General features: G+C 40.4%; 1 protein-coding gene across 4 annotated transcripts in view; it reads left to right on the top strand.

Moving 5' to 3' along the window:
- The window catches only part of LOC131234519 (isoamylase 3, chloroplastic), a 61,005-nt gene extending 46,671 nt beyond the window's left edge, over positions 1-14,334 (top strand). For 3 of the 4 annotated variants that reach the window (XM_058231466.1, XM_058231462.1, XM_058231472.1), the window contains 3 exons: positions 11,164-11,225; positions 11,435-11,543; positions 13,861-14,334. In XM_058231466.1, coding sequence (XP_058087449.1) covers positions 11,164-11,225; positions 11,435-11,543; positions 13,861-13,974 — 285 coding nt within the window. In that variant the 3' untranslated portion in view covers positions 13,975-14,334. Of the gene's footprint in view, positions 1-10,443; positions 10,741-11,163; positions 11,226-11,434; positions 11,544-13,860 lie in introns of those variants that run through there. The other variant, XR_009165735.1, reaches the window with a different exon arrangement.
- The last annotated feature ends 1,466 nt before the right edge of the window (positions 14,335-15,800 follow it).

Raw genomic sequence — 15,800 nt, forward strand, 5'->3', positions numbered from 1 at the left:
ATCAACCCAATCACACTAGAAGTATTTTCTTAACATTGCATGGTTAGCATCTCCAGCCATGAACCTTCCTACCGCCATTGTCCTGCTGCAACATTTTTTTTTTAATAGGTAAGCCAGGTTCAAACCTAGGAATTAGGATCTCAATGTTGAAGTTCCGAGTGCCTAACATTGAGCTACCTGCTTCTCCCGCTGAAATGTTATTGATGAATGTTCATTTGCTTGCAAGCCTTCGATTTTCTGTCTTTACCACATCTGCATGGTCATAGTCATAGTTCATTTTATCATTTTCCCAATTAATTCATTTGCGAGGGCTATAAAGTAGGTTATGTCGTAAAAAGTAGGGTATAAGTATGATTGTCTTTAATTTTGTAAAAAAGAAGGAATAAAATTAGGGTATGTTGTAGAATGGGTAGCTCTAAGGCAATCCTTGTTATTGATTATATGCATCTAGGGTCTAATTGCTCCACTAGCATGTCCCACGTGACGTTCTAATTATCATGAACTAGTGGTAATTGCATGATACAATTTATCTGTATATCTTCAAACCACAAGGATGACATGCACGTGGTATTAGATCATTCAAAATTACTTTTGGGGTACTCGGTAATTAGTTGCTTCATAATCAGCATTAGAGAATCCCAAAGGATGTAATTCAAAATGCATTATTTCATTACAAAATTATATCATCTGTTCAGACCCCCTCTGCATTTGTTGAACTTACAAAACAGTTATCCAGAATGCCATCAATTGATCTAAAATCACACAGTTGACAAAGTCTCTCTCTATGTGGGTGGCTTGGATGCATGCTATCCAGTTATAAACATGATTGACAAAAATACAATATTAACAACTAGAGCATTACATCAAATGAATTTGTATTGTACATATAAACAGCCAAGGTACATATATGCAACTGAACATTACAGTATTAAACAACATATATTAACAATTCATTTTCCCCCCATTAAGCATTGGTCTTAAACTTTCAGAAGCTTGTAGGTTTAGAAAACTAACTGAAACACCCTAGCCCTTTTCTTTTCATTATAGGGATGGATATATTCCTAAGACTGATCTACAGTCCTTTGCTTACAATCAGCCATTCAGTGGAACAGTCAAATAATTTTTTTGAGGGGCCTTATTGTCCTGGAGTTTTTATCCATCCAACTTGGCTTGCCTTTCTCAACCTTGATTAGTCACTCCCAAAAGCTACTTTCAGAGGTACTAGTTAATTGTTTCATAAATTTTTTTTTGGGAGAGAGAACTGAAATTTATTAAAAGCCTACTGAAAGCGGAAAAAGAATACAACCCAACTCTACAGCTGAAACAAAGTAGAGGTTGATAGAATTAACTGCCTTTACATAAGAAGCTCAACCCAAAACACTATTCTTGCCTTTACAAATAATTTCCTCCACTGAGGATCCCCTATTATGAAAACACCGGCTATTTCGATCACCCAAAGTAAAAATAACCATAATAATTAATCTCCACTTAGCTTTCACAGCTTTCCCCACCCCTCCCCCATGCTAGGCCCAAAGAAGACCGTCAATAGACCTCAGCATCACCCAAGCTATATGAAATAAGGTGGAGAAATGCTCCCACACATGCTGCACAAAAGGACAACGAATGAACAAGTGATCGATCGTCTCCACATCTTGCATACACATCAAGCAAATGTTTGGAAGAATAAGGGGTCTCCTTTGCAAATTGTCAATAATTAGCACTCTCTCTTTCCACTAAGCATACAAAGGCTGTAACTCTAGGCGGAACTCTGCAGGACCAAAGATGGAAAGGAATTTGAAAAGCAGAATCCCAAGATGGCTCACTAATCAATCTGAAGAAGGATCGAACTGAAAAACGACCCGACTTATGAACGTCCCACACCATCGAATCCTCCACTTTTTTTTTTTTTTTTGGGGGGGGGGGGGGGGGTGGTGTGTGGACAACATTCTTCAATCAGTCCAATAAATCTGCTAGCTCCTTTATCTCCTCATTTGTCAAATTTCTACGACAAGAGGGAGAACACACCATAGAGCCATTGGTAATGGGGTAATAGCAATTTACAGTAGTGCTCCTATCCACCCTAGGGAAATCTTCCTAAAGCAACCCGTCTTCGCACCAAACATCCAACTAGAATCGGATGCGGTTTTTTACATTGAGCGAGAAGGATAATCCTCTATGAAACAAATGCTCTATCGATGCCACCACTTTCCACAAATTGGAAGCTTGATAAGGGGAGGAACTCTTCACCCCCACCCTACCAACCGAGAACCATATTTCCTCTCAATTAGCTCCCTCCATAATCTCCCCTCTTCAAACCCATGTATCGATAACCATTTATTAAGAAGCGGGAAGTTCATAATTCCTAAATCCTTAATACCCTACTCCCCCCTCGCTTATTGGCTTGTAAGCCTCCTCCCATTTGAGAAGGTGAAATTTTCTTTTTTCCTCATTTCCATAGGAAGTCTCTTTTTCAGCTTTTCCAACCTATCGAAAACCGATTTTGGGCATTTGAAGAGCGTCATAAAGTACACTGGCATATTAGAGAAAGCACCTTTAATATTAATGACCTCCCAAAGATAACTAGCGGTGTTTCTAACTCAACAACTTCCTTTCGATTCTCTCAATACCCTTATGATGCAGGTTGAAACCCATGATCCATGGGTTAGGCTTAGGCCCATTAATCCCAAGCCCAAGTCCAATAGCTGGCTCATTAATAAGGAGGCCCAAGCCTCCTATTTAGGTAGCTAGCTATCAAAATCAATTAGCTAGCTATGCAATAATCAGTTAATCAATCTTCTTAATTGCATTCTTATCCCTTGGGCATCTCTTTCTTACTTTTTCATTTTTGTAATAAGTCATTGGTTGTTGATGATATTATGAATCTTCCTTATATGTAAGTCTTAATGCTTATATAAGGGCTTTGACATGAGTAGTATCAAGACACCTTTAAATTGAAAAAAATTTATGGATTCTCTTTTTGCTTTGTATGTGGTTCTTGTGCTTAACTCGGAGGTGCCTAGTCTGGGCGGATCCTTCCCATCAGCTGGTTGCACCAGTTTGGTATCGACTTAGTTAGCTGCTCTGATACCAAACACCTTTGAGTCACGGGGATGGCTGTGTCATTGACCTACATAACCTTATATAATTTTGGACACCTTTTAGTTGACAAATTGAGCTGATCAATTACCTCTTGAGAGACCATGTTCATCACACTACCACCGTTGATGATCCTGTTATATAAGTTACTCTAGCATTTTATCCGTGTACAAAAAACAGTGCTCTGTCGTCAGTCTTCGTCATCCTCGATGGTGGTGAGGCGACGACGGATGATAAGAGTGGGACCTTCAAGCTTAAGCTTCAATTGCAGTCTCAACAGGGGGGGGGGGGGGGGTGTGATGCAGGTTCTAAATAGAGTTGTTCCATATCGATGTGCATGTTGTAATATTCATGGCCGTTTAGGTAGTAAGGGTCCTCATTACTACGGTAGTGGAGGTTCTTGGCTTGTGGACACTAATTAGAAAAGTGCCCTATTTGTTCACAATGGTAATAACAAACACCCTATCATTCTCTCCTAAGGGGAGGATTAGGGTTAGGAACTCACCCCTTGGTGTCATGTCCCTGCACTGCTAGTTGGCTTTGGTTTGAAATTTATGGCGGAGGGTGTTGCAAACATTGTGGCTGCCTTATAAGTTGAGTCTGCATATGTGGGTGTGGTTGAAAAAGGTAGGGAGGTGGTCGGTATCCCTATGGTGGAGTCCGGTAAAGATGTGGATCCGGACCCTTTCACACACAACGTTCCTCGGCTGGAGAACCAAGGCGTTGAAGAGTATGTTGCCACATCTGCTTTTTAACTCGTTGAGCCTTCCAATGAACATCATAGATTAACTCAAAATCATATATGATCATCTCGCACTAGATCTCTTGGCATAACCTTGCTCGATAGTCATTAGCTATTACGCGGTCTGTCTCTGTAAACTTACAATGGATAGAAAGCTCACTGAACTTCTCAATATAATCATCCACCGATATTCCCTATTTGAACACAAGGAACTCTAAGAGAAGAGTATCCTTATAGTCTGAAGGCAAATACTAATTTTTCAACTTCTCTCTCATGTCAGCCCACCTGGTGATAGCAGGACAACCCATGATGAGATTGTTGTCGTTAATGCTTCACCATCCAATTCTTGCTAGGCATTTCAACTTGACTTTGACAAAGGCCACCTGTTGGACATTATCCATGTTGTACCATGCAATATAATCTTAAAGCGTTGTAATTCAATCGACAAAAGCCTTTATATCAAGGTGACCCATGAAATCTAGAACTTCAACTCGTACTTTCTTAGTGATATCGTCTTTCTTGGGCGTCTCTATCGGGATGTCGTGGGCTTTCTGCAAAGAGACGTTCTATGAAGTCATAAATAAACTCTTGAGGACCCATACCATTTTGATTCACCAAAGGTCTTGGTTGGAATTCTTGTTGTGGATTTGGGTCACCATTAGGAACTCTAATGGGATTGGGTTGCTCTCCATGCGGTTCTCCATGCAGTTGGTCAACAACGGTTTCCAGGCTTGCTACCCTTGTGAATAGCTCTGTGATGCAATTGTCTCGTTGTTGATTGGTAAGCTTCCCTTGGTAGATGTGACTACTACGGGTAGACATCCTATTAAGGGGGTGGCATTGGAAAAATAATGGATAAAATATAAGGCGGTTTCTGATTTAGAACAAGTTGAACTGAGATTCTAGGCTTTAATGGTTTGAGACAAGGCTAGATTAGGGTTGACTTTTGGGGTTTTTAATGGACTGCAATAGGGATGATTTTTGGGAGTTTTAATGGGTTGGAATGGGGCTGAATTTTGGTGGTTTTAATGAGCAAGAGTGGGGTTGATTTTGGGAGTTTTAATAAGCTACGGTGGAGCTTATTTGGGGGTTTTAATAGGCTACAATGGAGCTTATCTGGGAGTTTTTAATGGGCTGGAATGGGGTTTGATTTTGGGGGTTTTAATGGGATAGAATATGACTCATTTTTGGGGTTTTAATGGGGGTCGAATAGGGCTTTTTTTTTGGGGTTTTTAATGGGCTAGATTTGGACTAAAATTGGGCTGATTTTTGTTTTTTGTTTTTTTTTTTTGGGGGGGGGGTGGTTGTTATTGGGCTGGATTATGGAGGGTAGATGGCTGACAAAAAATTTCAGTCTCCCCTCGTTAATTGGACTTTTGAGCTTTGTAAAAGAAAAGAAAAGAAATCGAATGGGGGGTAGGAGAGATGTAATGAAGAAAATAAAAGGAAAAGATGCAGAATTTTATGATTAAAGAACCTGAAAGCAAAATATAGAGATTATCGTTGATACATGACTTCAACCCAACTGTTGGGACCCTCTAAGTAACAAACTAGCGTAGCCGGCCGATGGGAGAGGTCTGCTCAAACATAGGCACTTACAAGCTAAGCATAAGAACCACCCACAAAGTAAAAAAGGGACAATCCAGAAATTTTATTCAATTCAAAAGTGTCTTGATATTACTTATGTCAAACTTTTATATAAGCATTGAGATATACATATAAGGGAGATTTATAATATCATTGACAATCAATTACTTATTACAAAAATGAAAAATTAAAAAGAAATGCCAAAAGGATAAGAATGCAATTAAGAAGCTTTGGCTGATTGATTATTGCATAGCTAGTTAATTTAGCTACATGAATAGGAGGCTTGGGCCTCCTTATTGATGGGCCAGCTGTGGGGCTTTGGTTTGGGCTTAATTGGCCTAGGCCTTGCCCGGGGATTGTGGGCCCTATTCATCTTACATAATCTTATCCCACAAATGTTTTTCCGGCTTCCAAATGCATAAAAGACATCCCAAGATGTGACGAGGGGAGGCCCCTTTGCATCCGAATGTAGCAACCAATCATGCTAACTCCTTATCCAAGCAGATTCCCATCATTTCACTCTTAGCAACATTAATGGTAAACCTTGGCACCGCTTTATAACATACCATAATTTTCTTGAGGTCATCCACCGAGGTCACTTTCACATCGCTAAATAGAAGAATATCATTAGCGTATTGGAGGTGACTAATTTGCATTGCTGCATCTGAAACTCGGACGCCACTGATTAATCCAATCTCCTTCCCTTTATGCATTATCTTAATAAATACCTCTCTGACCACTTGAAAGAGGATGGAGATAAAGGATTGCCTGCTTAATACCCCTAGATGCCTTAAAGAAACCTTTTAGTGAGCCATTAACCAATATAGAGAAGATAACGGACTGCACATAAGATCACATCTATCCTCTCCATTTATGACCACAACCCAGTTCTGAAACATGTAATCTAGATCATATGCCTTTTCGATGTTAGGCTTGCAAATTGACCCTCACTTTCCTTTCCTATTCCTGGAGTGAAATGCATTAATGCGCAATGAGGACACCATCTAGAATCTGTCTGTCCTCCATAAAAGCCCTCTGGTACAAAGAAATAATCTTATAAAGCACTTATCGAAGCCTCAAAACCAAAACCTTGGCTAATATTTTATAAGGACACCCAATGAGATTTATGGGCCTAAAGCATTTTAACATTTCAGCCCCTTCGATTTTGGGAATGAGATCTATAAATGACACTCCAAGATCATTAGATAGATGGCTTCACTCGAAGTATTAAGATAAGAACGAACGCCATCGTATCCCCTTTAACTGATTGCCAAATTTTCTGAAAAAATATCAACAGGAATCTATCTAAAGCCTAGGGCCTCATCTCCACGCATTGAATCAAGAGCCACTCTAACTTCTTCTTTAGATATCGGATTTTCAAGATACGTTGCCTCCTTAGTAGACAAATAAGGAAAATCCAAATTATCTGGCCACGGCCTCTTCCATTGCTTGCAAGATAACAGATTCTTGTCGAAATGAACTATTCAGTTGCAAATCTCACCCTCTTTCGTTGTCCTTTTCCCCTCCACTATCAGGCTGCTAATTCTATTCCCCGAGCCCTTGTGCTGGCTATGCTATGAAAGAAAAAAGTATTCTTGTCACCTTTGTTAAGCCATAAGGCTCTTGATCCTTGCCTCCACCTGATTTCCTCCTCTTTAATACGATTAGAGTATTTCAAGGTTAAGGAAGCTTTCTTATCTCTCTTCGACTGCCAACTGACTGGCTCCTCTTTAACATCTAACTCGTTAATCTCCTTTAGTAATATGTCAAACTTTGGCTCCCGAGTGCCAAGAGTTTTTTTTTTTTTTTTTTTCCTTTCAGTAACTTGAGCTTTCGGCTCAATCTAAATCCGGCAAAACCTTCGAACACGAAAGAAGTCCACCAATCAACAACCAGCTTCTCAAACCCGTCAATCTCCATCCAGGCTATAGCTTAAACCTGAAAAGTTTTTGACCCCAATCCTCATCTGCCACCTCCAGCAAAATGGGACGATGATTAGAAATAGTTCTTGGCAGTCACTGCTAACGCGCAAGCGAGAAATCCAATCGAGAACAAATGGTTTCCTCACGCCCATTAGACCATGTATACTTAGCTCCCCCTAAGAAGAATATTCAATAAATCATGCAAGTATACCCAATCTGCAAATCTTTCATACTGCGAGTTATATGGCCCCCATTTGATTTCTCATATATAAATCTGACAACATTAAATCTCTGCCAATACACCATGATGGGTTCCACTTCTGCTTAAACTTTAGTGAGATCCTCCCATAGATGCACTCGCCGATCAGACATGCAAGGCCTGTAAACTATTGCGAAAACTGAATGGAATCCAAAAGATCTTTCTCGCAAAACTATAGATATAGAGAATGTACTGACATCCCTGTCTTCGTGACTCAAAATCTCAGACTTCCAAGCCATGACTATACCCCTCATTAAACCCACAAACATCCAAAGCTACTCAAATCTTTAAACTTAACCCCCCCAAATTGAATCAAGAGTACCTCTGTCAATAGCAGTCATCTTTGTTTCCTGTAGCATGGTAACGTCTGCCTTTGTTTTTTTTACAATACATCTCAAGCCTTCAACATTCCATGAGAAAACCATCATTGATCAATCAGCCTAACCCCTCTCTAACCCTCTTTCCCCCACTAGCCTTGCCAGCAGAGTTAAAGTTAATTGAGCATTCCAGACTAAGGAACTCTTTCCAGAACATCTTTAGACCCATGCAATTGATCTTCTATTAACTCATGTTCCCCTTGAGAGTCAATCTGCCCTCCTGGTATTAAGTCTGAAGTGGGTTGATGTAAGGCAGTCTTTGTCTCGCATGGTGGTAAGATGCAAAGGAGTTATGATTAGGGCCTCTTCCAACATGCTGACAACATAATCCACGTTCCCCAACGTTGCCGAGATCCCCTCTAACCCATCTAGCTATCTGCCTATCTCCAGCTGACTCATGGTCAACTATTGCCAATACTTCCCAATGGTCTTTGACAAGTAAACCCCCTAGCCCGAACTTTGGCTTCCCAAGCTCCACCATGCTGTCACTGACGCAATCTAGCAACATATGTAGACAATCTACTGCCTCTGAGTTGAGTTCGGGCTCCCCACAACACATCCTCGTTTCCCTTAACCTTTTTCCAATTGACGACAATTCTCTCAGGGATGCATATATAAGTTTCAGTACACCCGCATATTCTTCATCTCCACATGGTAGCTCCTTATTAACTCCTCTACCTGCTAATGAGATTTTTAAATGTGCCCTCCTCTCCTTCCGGTGCTATCCTGGAGAACTGAAGCTGTGCTCTATCTCCTCTCCTCTACCTGCGGGAAACTCTCCCTGCCGAGCCACCAACTTACATACTAACCAAATCTCCCCCCACCAAGGCGGGTTTCCCCAAATTTTCTCCTTTCGACCCTTAAATCAAGAGTCTCCTCCCCAACTGCAACCCTAACAGAGACTGGGTCCGCCATTGCCCTTTTCTTTTTCACGTATAATCAAGCTACCCCAATCTCCACCTCATCTTCCATTGCAGCATCGATCGCCACCACCTCACCCAAGCATGAGCCTATTGCTAAGAACACCTCATGAAACCAAAGCTCGAGCAGGACTCCTCAGATAAAAGAACCATGCCTCCTCCCACCTGAAGAAGGATTTCTCCTTCCATCTTGTAATCTGTTTTATGGGTCTGTCAGGAAAAAATGGCTCCTACCACCATTGCCCGGTCGATATTCGCCCCTGGCTTCAAAGATATCCAGACCTAGCTCAATCCAAACAGTTTGATGATAAACTCTTCCTCCGCCAGACCACAACAATTTTCCAACCATCCCTTTATTTGTGATAGGGTAGCGCCTTCAGAGGTCTCAACCACCACAACCATTGAAGGGAGTTCCATGCCTTCTCCACTACTCGGTAGCTCAGAGAGCTCCTCCTTCCCCATACCAACCTTCTCCATCCCTTGTTTCCGTTTCCTAACTTCGTCCATTCTACCCCCCACCTGTTAATCAAAACCCTACGATTCGTCATGAAGACCTCTCTGCCGTTTCCCGCGCTGACTGCCTCCTGCAATACCCCCTGCTCTTCGTCAGTCCAGCTTACATGAATCCCATGAGCATCGAAAAGACTCTTCAACCATTGCTGAATCCCATCACCAGAGAATCCTAAATGATGAATTCACATCATTTTTTTTAAACAATAAAATTATCCTATCCTCAGGCCCCATCTGCATCTGTTCAACTCGTAAACAGTTAAGAGTTAGAACATTATCATTTGATCTTAATCATTTAGTTGACTGTCTCTCTGTGTATGTGGTCTGGATGCATGTTATCCAATTAAACAGGATTGACATAAATACCCTATCACATTGAGTGATGGGTATGATACATGGCAAAAGTACCGTATGACAACTAAAGCATTGCGTTGAGTGAATGGGTATAAAACATGTATACAATAGCACAGAGGTTTTGTAAGCCCATATGGGTTTAGAAGGGTAATAGCCTTCATTAGGCATAAGGTCCATATCAGCAGTTGACAGTGGACCTTGCAATCCTAGCAAAATAAGTAACCTATGAACCAGTTACCATCAATTTCAGTTTCCAGCAATAGAAAATTTTGCGATATGCCGCAGTGGAGTGTCTGAAAGCTGCAGCAACTGCTGTTCCTTTGTGAGGTTCATCAGCTAAAAGTGGGTCCCACTTGTACAGTTTTATTACATAGACAAGATGCTGGTTCTTTCACTCAAGCATTTTCTCAGTCACCAAACTGTAGATGTAGTACACATGTATGATATCCTAGTTGCCATCAGGTGGCTCTGGCATGTAGATCCCTGCTCCCACCTGTTTGTCAGGCGGGCCACAGAATACAAAACAATTGAGCAGGAAAGACAATGATTTTGCAGTTCATTTGTGATGCACACTTTAGCCCACGGGATGTCTGCAACAGCCTGATTTGTAGGTCAGTCCACACTGAGGTTCACTTGATAGAGGGCTTGGTTTAATGACATGTGTGGTTGTATGTAGATGCAATCCTTGGGGTGGGCCATTGGTTGTCTCTTTGGATGGATAGAATTGTATGATAGGCAAGACATTGGAGGATGGCAATGGACAAATGATTTGATGTAATGAAAGATGGGTCCCATTTGAACAGATCAAACAAAAGATGTTGTTTGCTTTGTCCAACAACCTTTACATGCTGATCCCATGGTTTGGCGATTGGAAACTTTCAATTAGCGGAAGCCATGGTGGATAGGAGGCATCACAGAGGCACCCGCAGAATATTCCTTCTCAGATGATCCAGACGGTCTGATCAGGCCTGAGGTAGGAATAGATCATTGGTTGCAATTCTCCATTTTCATCAGTCATCCGATATGGTAGATATTGGGACAGGCCACTGACAGACATCTGGGCAGGGGTTCTTGGCAACCAAGACACTAAGATAAATGAATTACTGAAAGCTTTGAATGCATATTCAAACATGATAAAGCAAGATGAGTTTATCTGCTTAATGACTTCTGCTCGAATTGGGCACACGTGGTGAACTAATAGGATGCAGTCAAGTCCACCTAGGGAACTGTTCTTTTATTGCCAAGACTGACGATCTCAACAAAGAAAATGTTAAAGATTACAATTTAAAGGTGTTTTAGTAACCAAGTTTCGCTCATTTCCTGTTTTACTCCTGCTTGCTTAAAATTTATTTCTTGTTTTTCTCTTCTACGATATCTTGATTGGTTTACCTTGCAGGGTGATATTACCTGGCACGAGGATAACTGGGACAACTATGAGAGCAGATTCCTTGCATTTACGTAAGAAAAACTGTTCTTTTTAAGTAAATCCGAACTTCTCTGTATTCATGAAATCATTTTATGTTCCATCTTGCTTGCAAGGCTTTTTCTGTGTGCAAAAAAATTGCCTTGTTTATTAGACCATTCAGTTGTTATTTGCAGTTCTCCACTTCTATGTAAAAAGGATAAAATTGATTTGGTATCTCACCAATGAAACATTCACCTTGTAGGCTTCATGATGCAAATCTTGGAGACATCTACTTGGCATTCAATGCACATGACTATTTTGTTAAAGCTGCAATACCCTCACCACCTCATAAGAGGCAATGGTACCGAGTGGTATGCTTTCTTCTTTTTCTCCATTCATATGCCAACTGTTTTTTGCTTCTGCATAGTAAAATGTAAAACTGATGTCACAAAGTTGATTTCAATCTGTCATTGTTTGCTCGATATGCCATTTACAGCCTGCAAACATAAACTCATCTCTGATGAGTTCAATGTATGCATCCATCAGAACCTGTGTACCTGTAGTCTTATCCCTTGTCATCAAGTCTTTTTCTACCAGTTCATTTTGTCCACCTTATTTGTGAAAGTCGTTTGGATGCCTGTAATTTTTTATTTTTATTTTTGTTGTAAACACATTACACCTGGAAAGAGTTTCAGGTGTAATCGGTTTACATGATATTCCGTTTGGCTTTTAAGTGGTAATCTGTTTACAGGTAAACAGATTGTGTGTTTGGCTAGCCTGTAAAGTCTTTACAATGAATAAAGTTGGTATTCATACCATCGAGCTTGGGCGGTGAACCTTCCAAAATCTGCAAATCACATAAGGACTTGATTTTATTTTTTTAAGGGCCCTAAGAGTGCATTAAAGCATGCACACACTAAACGGATTGGATGTCTTCCATCCATCACTGTGGGCCCCAAATGCAATCTAGAAGTTTTTAATGGTGGACATCCCATCCTTCCCTCGTGTGGTCCATTTGATATTGGACAAGCTGTGTTTTTAGGGCCACAGGAGAGCATCATGGGTTGCACATGATGGATCGATTGGATGTACCGTACACATTACGGTGTGCCCCACATATCATGAGTGTATATTAACCATTGTGTTCTAACATGTATAATGCCTTTTTAGCTGTAAAGATTTTACCTGTAATCTGAAACATGGTTTTTTTTTTTCTTTACCAAGTTTCAGATTACAGCTAAAATCTGTAATCTGTTTACAGCCTGTAAAGCCTTTACAGGCAAATACATGCATCCAAACAGCTCCTGTAATCAGATTACCTGTAATCCCTTTACAACTTAAGGACTTTACAGGCATCCAAACGACCCCATGAAATCCATGAAAGAACTTGTGAAAAGTCCATGAAAGAAGAAGAGAAAGACCCATTTCTGGAGTTGAAATCCATGGTTTTGAATATTAGCCTTCATGGTTTTTCACCCATAAATCACAGTCCAAAACTTTGTTGGACAATCCTTCTAACTAGGTGCTACTCCCATTCCACTTCATGTTGTAACTTACAAAGAGTCTCAATACTCGTTGCCTCTTCTGCAATGAGAAAGAAATTTGGGAATGCCCAGTCCAAATCCACAACCAGTTTTAAAATGTCTGTGGGCTGTTGCGTTGATCACAATGATGAATGAGCACAATCATCTACTTACGGTTTGATCCACTTCAACACAGACCAAGATTGACTCATTTAACAAAAATGAATTCTATCTTGTTTTAAGTTTTTTTCTTTCTTTCTTGTATCTTGTTTAAGGCTTGATGTCACCTAACAACATTGTTTTTTCCCCTTTTGAATTCTTTCATCATCTCATGTGCAATCTTGTCCTTTTCACAGAGGCACCCTGTTCTTTAAAGTTATCCCAATGAAGGTGCACCCAGGCACCTAATGCAATGTCTTTGACAAACTCCTGTACGGGCAGGCAAATAACTCGTAAATTGAAACTGGCTAAAAGATAGTGTATGAATTTTAGGAACAAGAGACAAAAACCATGAGTCTATATCCTCAGGAATGATGGCTTCTTTTTTTTTTTTTTTTTTTTTCGATAGGCCATGGTTCTTTTCTTTTCTGGCTTTTTTGTTTTTCCCCTTTCTTTAAGGTTTTCAAACATGCAATTACTCAATGAGTCATAAGTGACATTCAAACTTACTTTTCAAGAGTGGAACTAATTTCTTGTCATATATTCGATGTTCAGCTCAATATATGAAGTTTTCTACTGCCAAGAAAGTTAAAGAGTGGGTTTGGATGCACCCAAATTGCAGAGTTGGATATTTTCATGGAGCAGATAACCGTCCATCTGCCCCATTCATTTGAGGCAGCATGGGAAATGGAAACTGTATCACAGGAGATTTGATTATTTCTGTTTTTCCTGTGGCCCTAAATGTAAGGTTCTGTTTCAGGTGCAACCTGAAATGCATGCGATGTTAATTTGGGCAGAAAAGCATCCTGTTGCTCTGCTTGGTGAGGACCATCTGAATGGGCCCACATGGCATTGAACAAGGGAATAAGGGAATCTCTGGCAACTGGCAAGATCAGCATTCTCCTGAATGCCAATCTCAATGCCTAAATATTAGACTTCGATTCAAATAAAATGTTCTTTCAGCATTCAAAAGTAAATCAGCACTAATGATTTTGTTGAACTGCAGGTAGACACTAATCTCAAATCTCCTGATGATTTTGTTCCGGATGGCGTGCCTGGCATCAAAGGCACATACAACATCGCTCCATATGCTTCTATACTTCTCGAAGCAAAACCTTGACACTAACAAGAAAAGTTGATAATCCAAAATAAGGCTGATTGCCAAAAGATTGCAACTATGCCAGTTTGGATGGAGTGCCAATCATAAAATGCTCCGAATGCGGATATGAATATTCCAAGGAGTGTAAGATTCTTTTCTAGTCTTTAATCATATTTCTGTCTGAAGTAACAGAACTTTCTTGGATAGTACCAGTCCGCTCCTTTGCTAGGCTGGTCAATGTAATGGCTTGTTAACATCAAGTATGTTAAGTGTTTTAGGAGTTGGTGCCATTATCGTTTAAAAAAAAAAAAAAAAACAAACTGCTTTAGATAGTTTCAAATTATCAATTGCATTTCAGATCTTAGGAGAATCCGACTACAATGCATGTCTTCTTTCTTTGTTTGTCTTCAATCTGCTGATGAGATGGAAATGTATTGGCGGGTCCCCGATTATTACATTAAAATTGAGTCAATCTTCAAGAGGGACAACTGCCCTGATCGCAGCACACTGCCACTTAATTGCCGAGGACATTCTAGGGTCTGGGCATCTGTGGGTAGACATGCAGGATTCCAAACATTTGCAGCCTGCGGTTCAGTGATCCAGATTGATCTGGTGGGTCCGACCATGGGTTTATGGAAAGCCTCCCAGATTGGAAGTTCCCAGCCCCTAGGTTTCTCCTACTATGTTATGTTGAATGTGGACCTTCGCGGTATTTCTTGTCTATGTTTTGTAGCTGAAAGATTAGGACGACCTAAATCTGGGAGATTTTTGGGGCATCCCCTATCCACAGTGGCCCATCGATGAACAGTTTAGATCACCAAACTATGGCTTTCATGTATTGAACTCAGAAGGTACTTGTGCATATGCTCATGAGCCATTAACCCCTCCTTTAGTATTGGATGATTTGTGGAAGTGGGAAAAATACACAAGCTAGGTGTTAAATCAAGTACAAAGTAAGGAGGAAGGCTCCTCATTTCATCTATTTTAGATAACAGTAATTACACATTATAGCTCTTCATCTCTAATTCATAACGAGTTCTTACACCCAGATCCATCAACTGGCAGACTGAGTGGAGATACCTCGTTTCAATACTTGAGGTCTTGGTATCGATCCCTAGTGGGGGTGGCTAACATGGAGTGTGTGTACTGACATGGGTGGGTACTGACAAGCTAACCCAAAAAAAAATAAAATAAAATAACGAGTTCTTGTTAACACAGTAATTATGTATTAGAGATCTTGATTAGATCTCTAATATGTAATTACTGTTAACTAAAATGAGATAAACTCATATTTAGGTATTCTCCAAACAGGGTAAGAGTATCCAGTACTAAATGCAATATCTAAGTGAGAGCTATCAAGCAGTCAAGTCTCCGTAGGCATACAAGATCTAAGTGATAGCACTGGCAGGAATGATCGCAGCCATCGATTGGAGGACTCTTGAAGGCTACTAATGGGGCGAGGAAAAATGTCCCACTAATGGTCAACATTCTTTGGGAAAATGCCCTCCGCTCAAAGACTAGCATCGTTTTAGAGCTGTTATTCTTGGCATGTGGCCCATCTATGGTAGGATCCAACAGATGAACAGTCCGGATCTTGTGCATGTGTTCTTGATGACTTGGATGTCAAACGTTCCCTAAAATAATATCTTTTTTTTTTTTTTTGTCTCCTTTTTCTTTTTTCAATTTCCAAGGATCACAGCATGTGGTTTACCGATCCACATCATTAGTCTGCGAGCCATGCTGTGAATGGAACAATCCTAGCATTTTAATTGGTGGCTTGCGTCCAATCACATCAATGGTACAAAGTGAAAACCTTGGGCCCAGCTATAATATATCTTATTTTTAAG

This window comes from Magnolia sinica, chromosome 2 (assembly GCF_029962835.1).
Source record: "Magnolia sinica isolate HGM2019 chromosome 2, MsV1, whole genome shotgun sequence".
Classification (NCBI taxonomy): domain Eukaryota; kingdom Viridiplantae; phylum Streptophyta; class Magnoliopsida; order Magnoliales; family Magnoliaceae; genus Magnolia; species Magnolia sinica.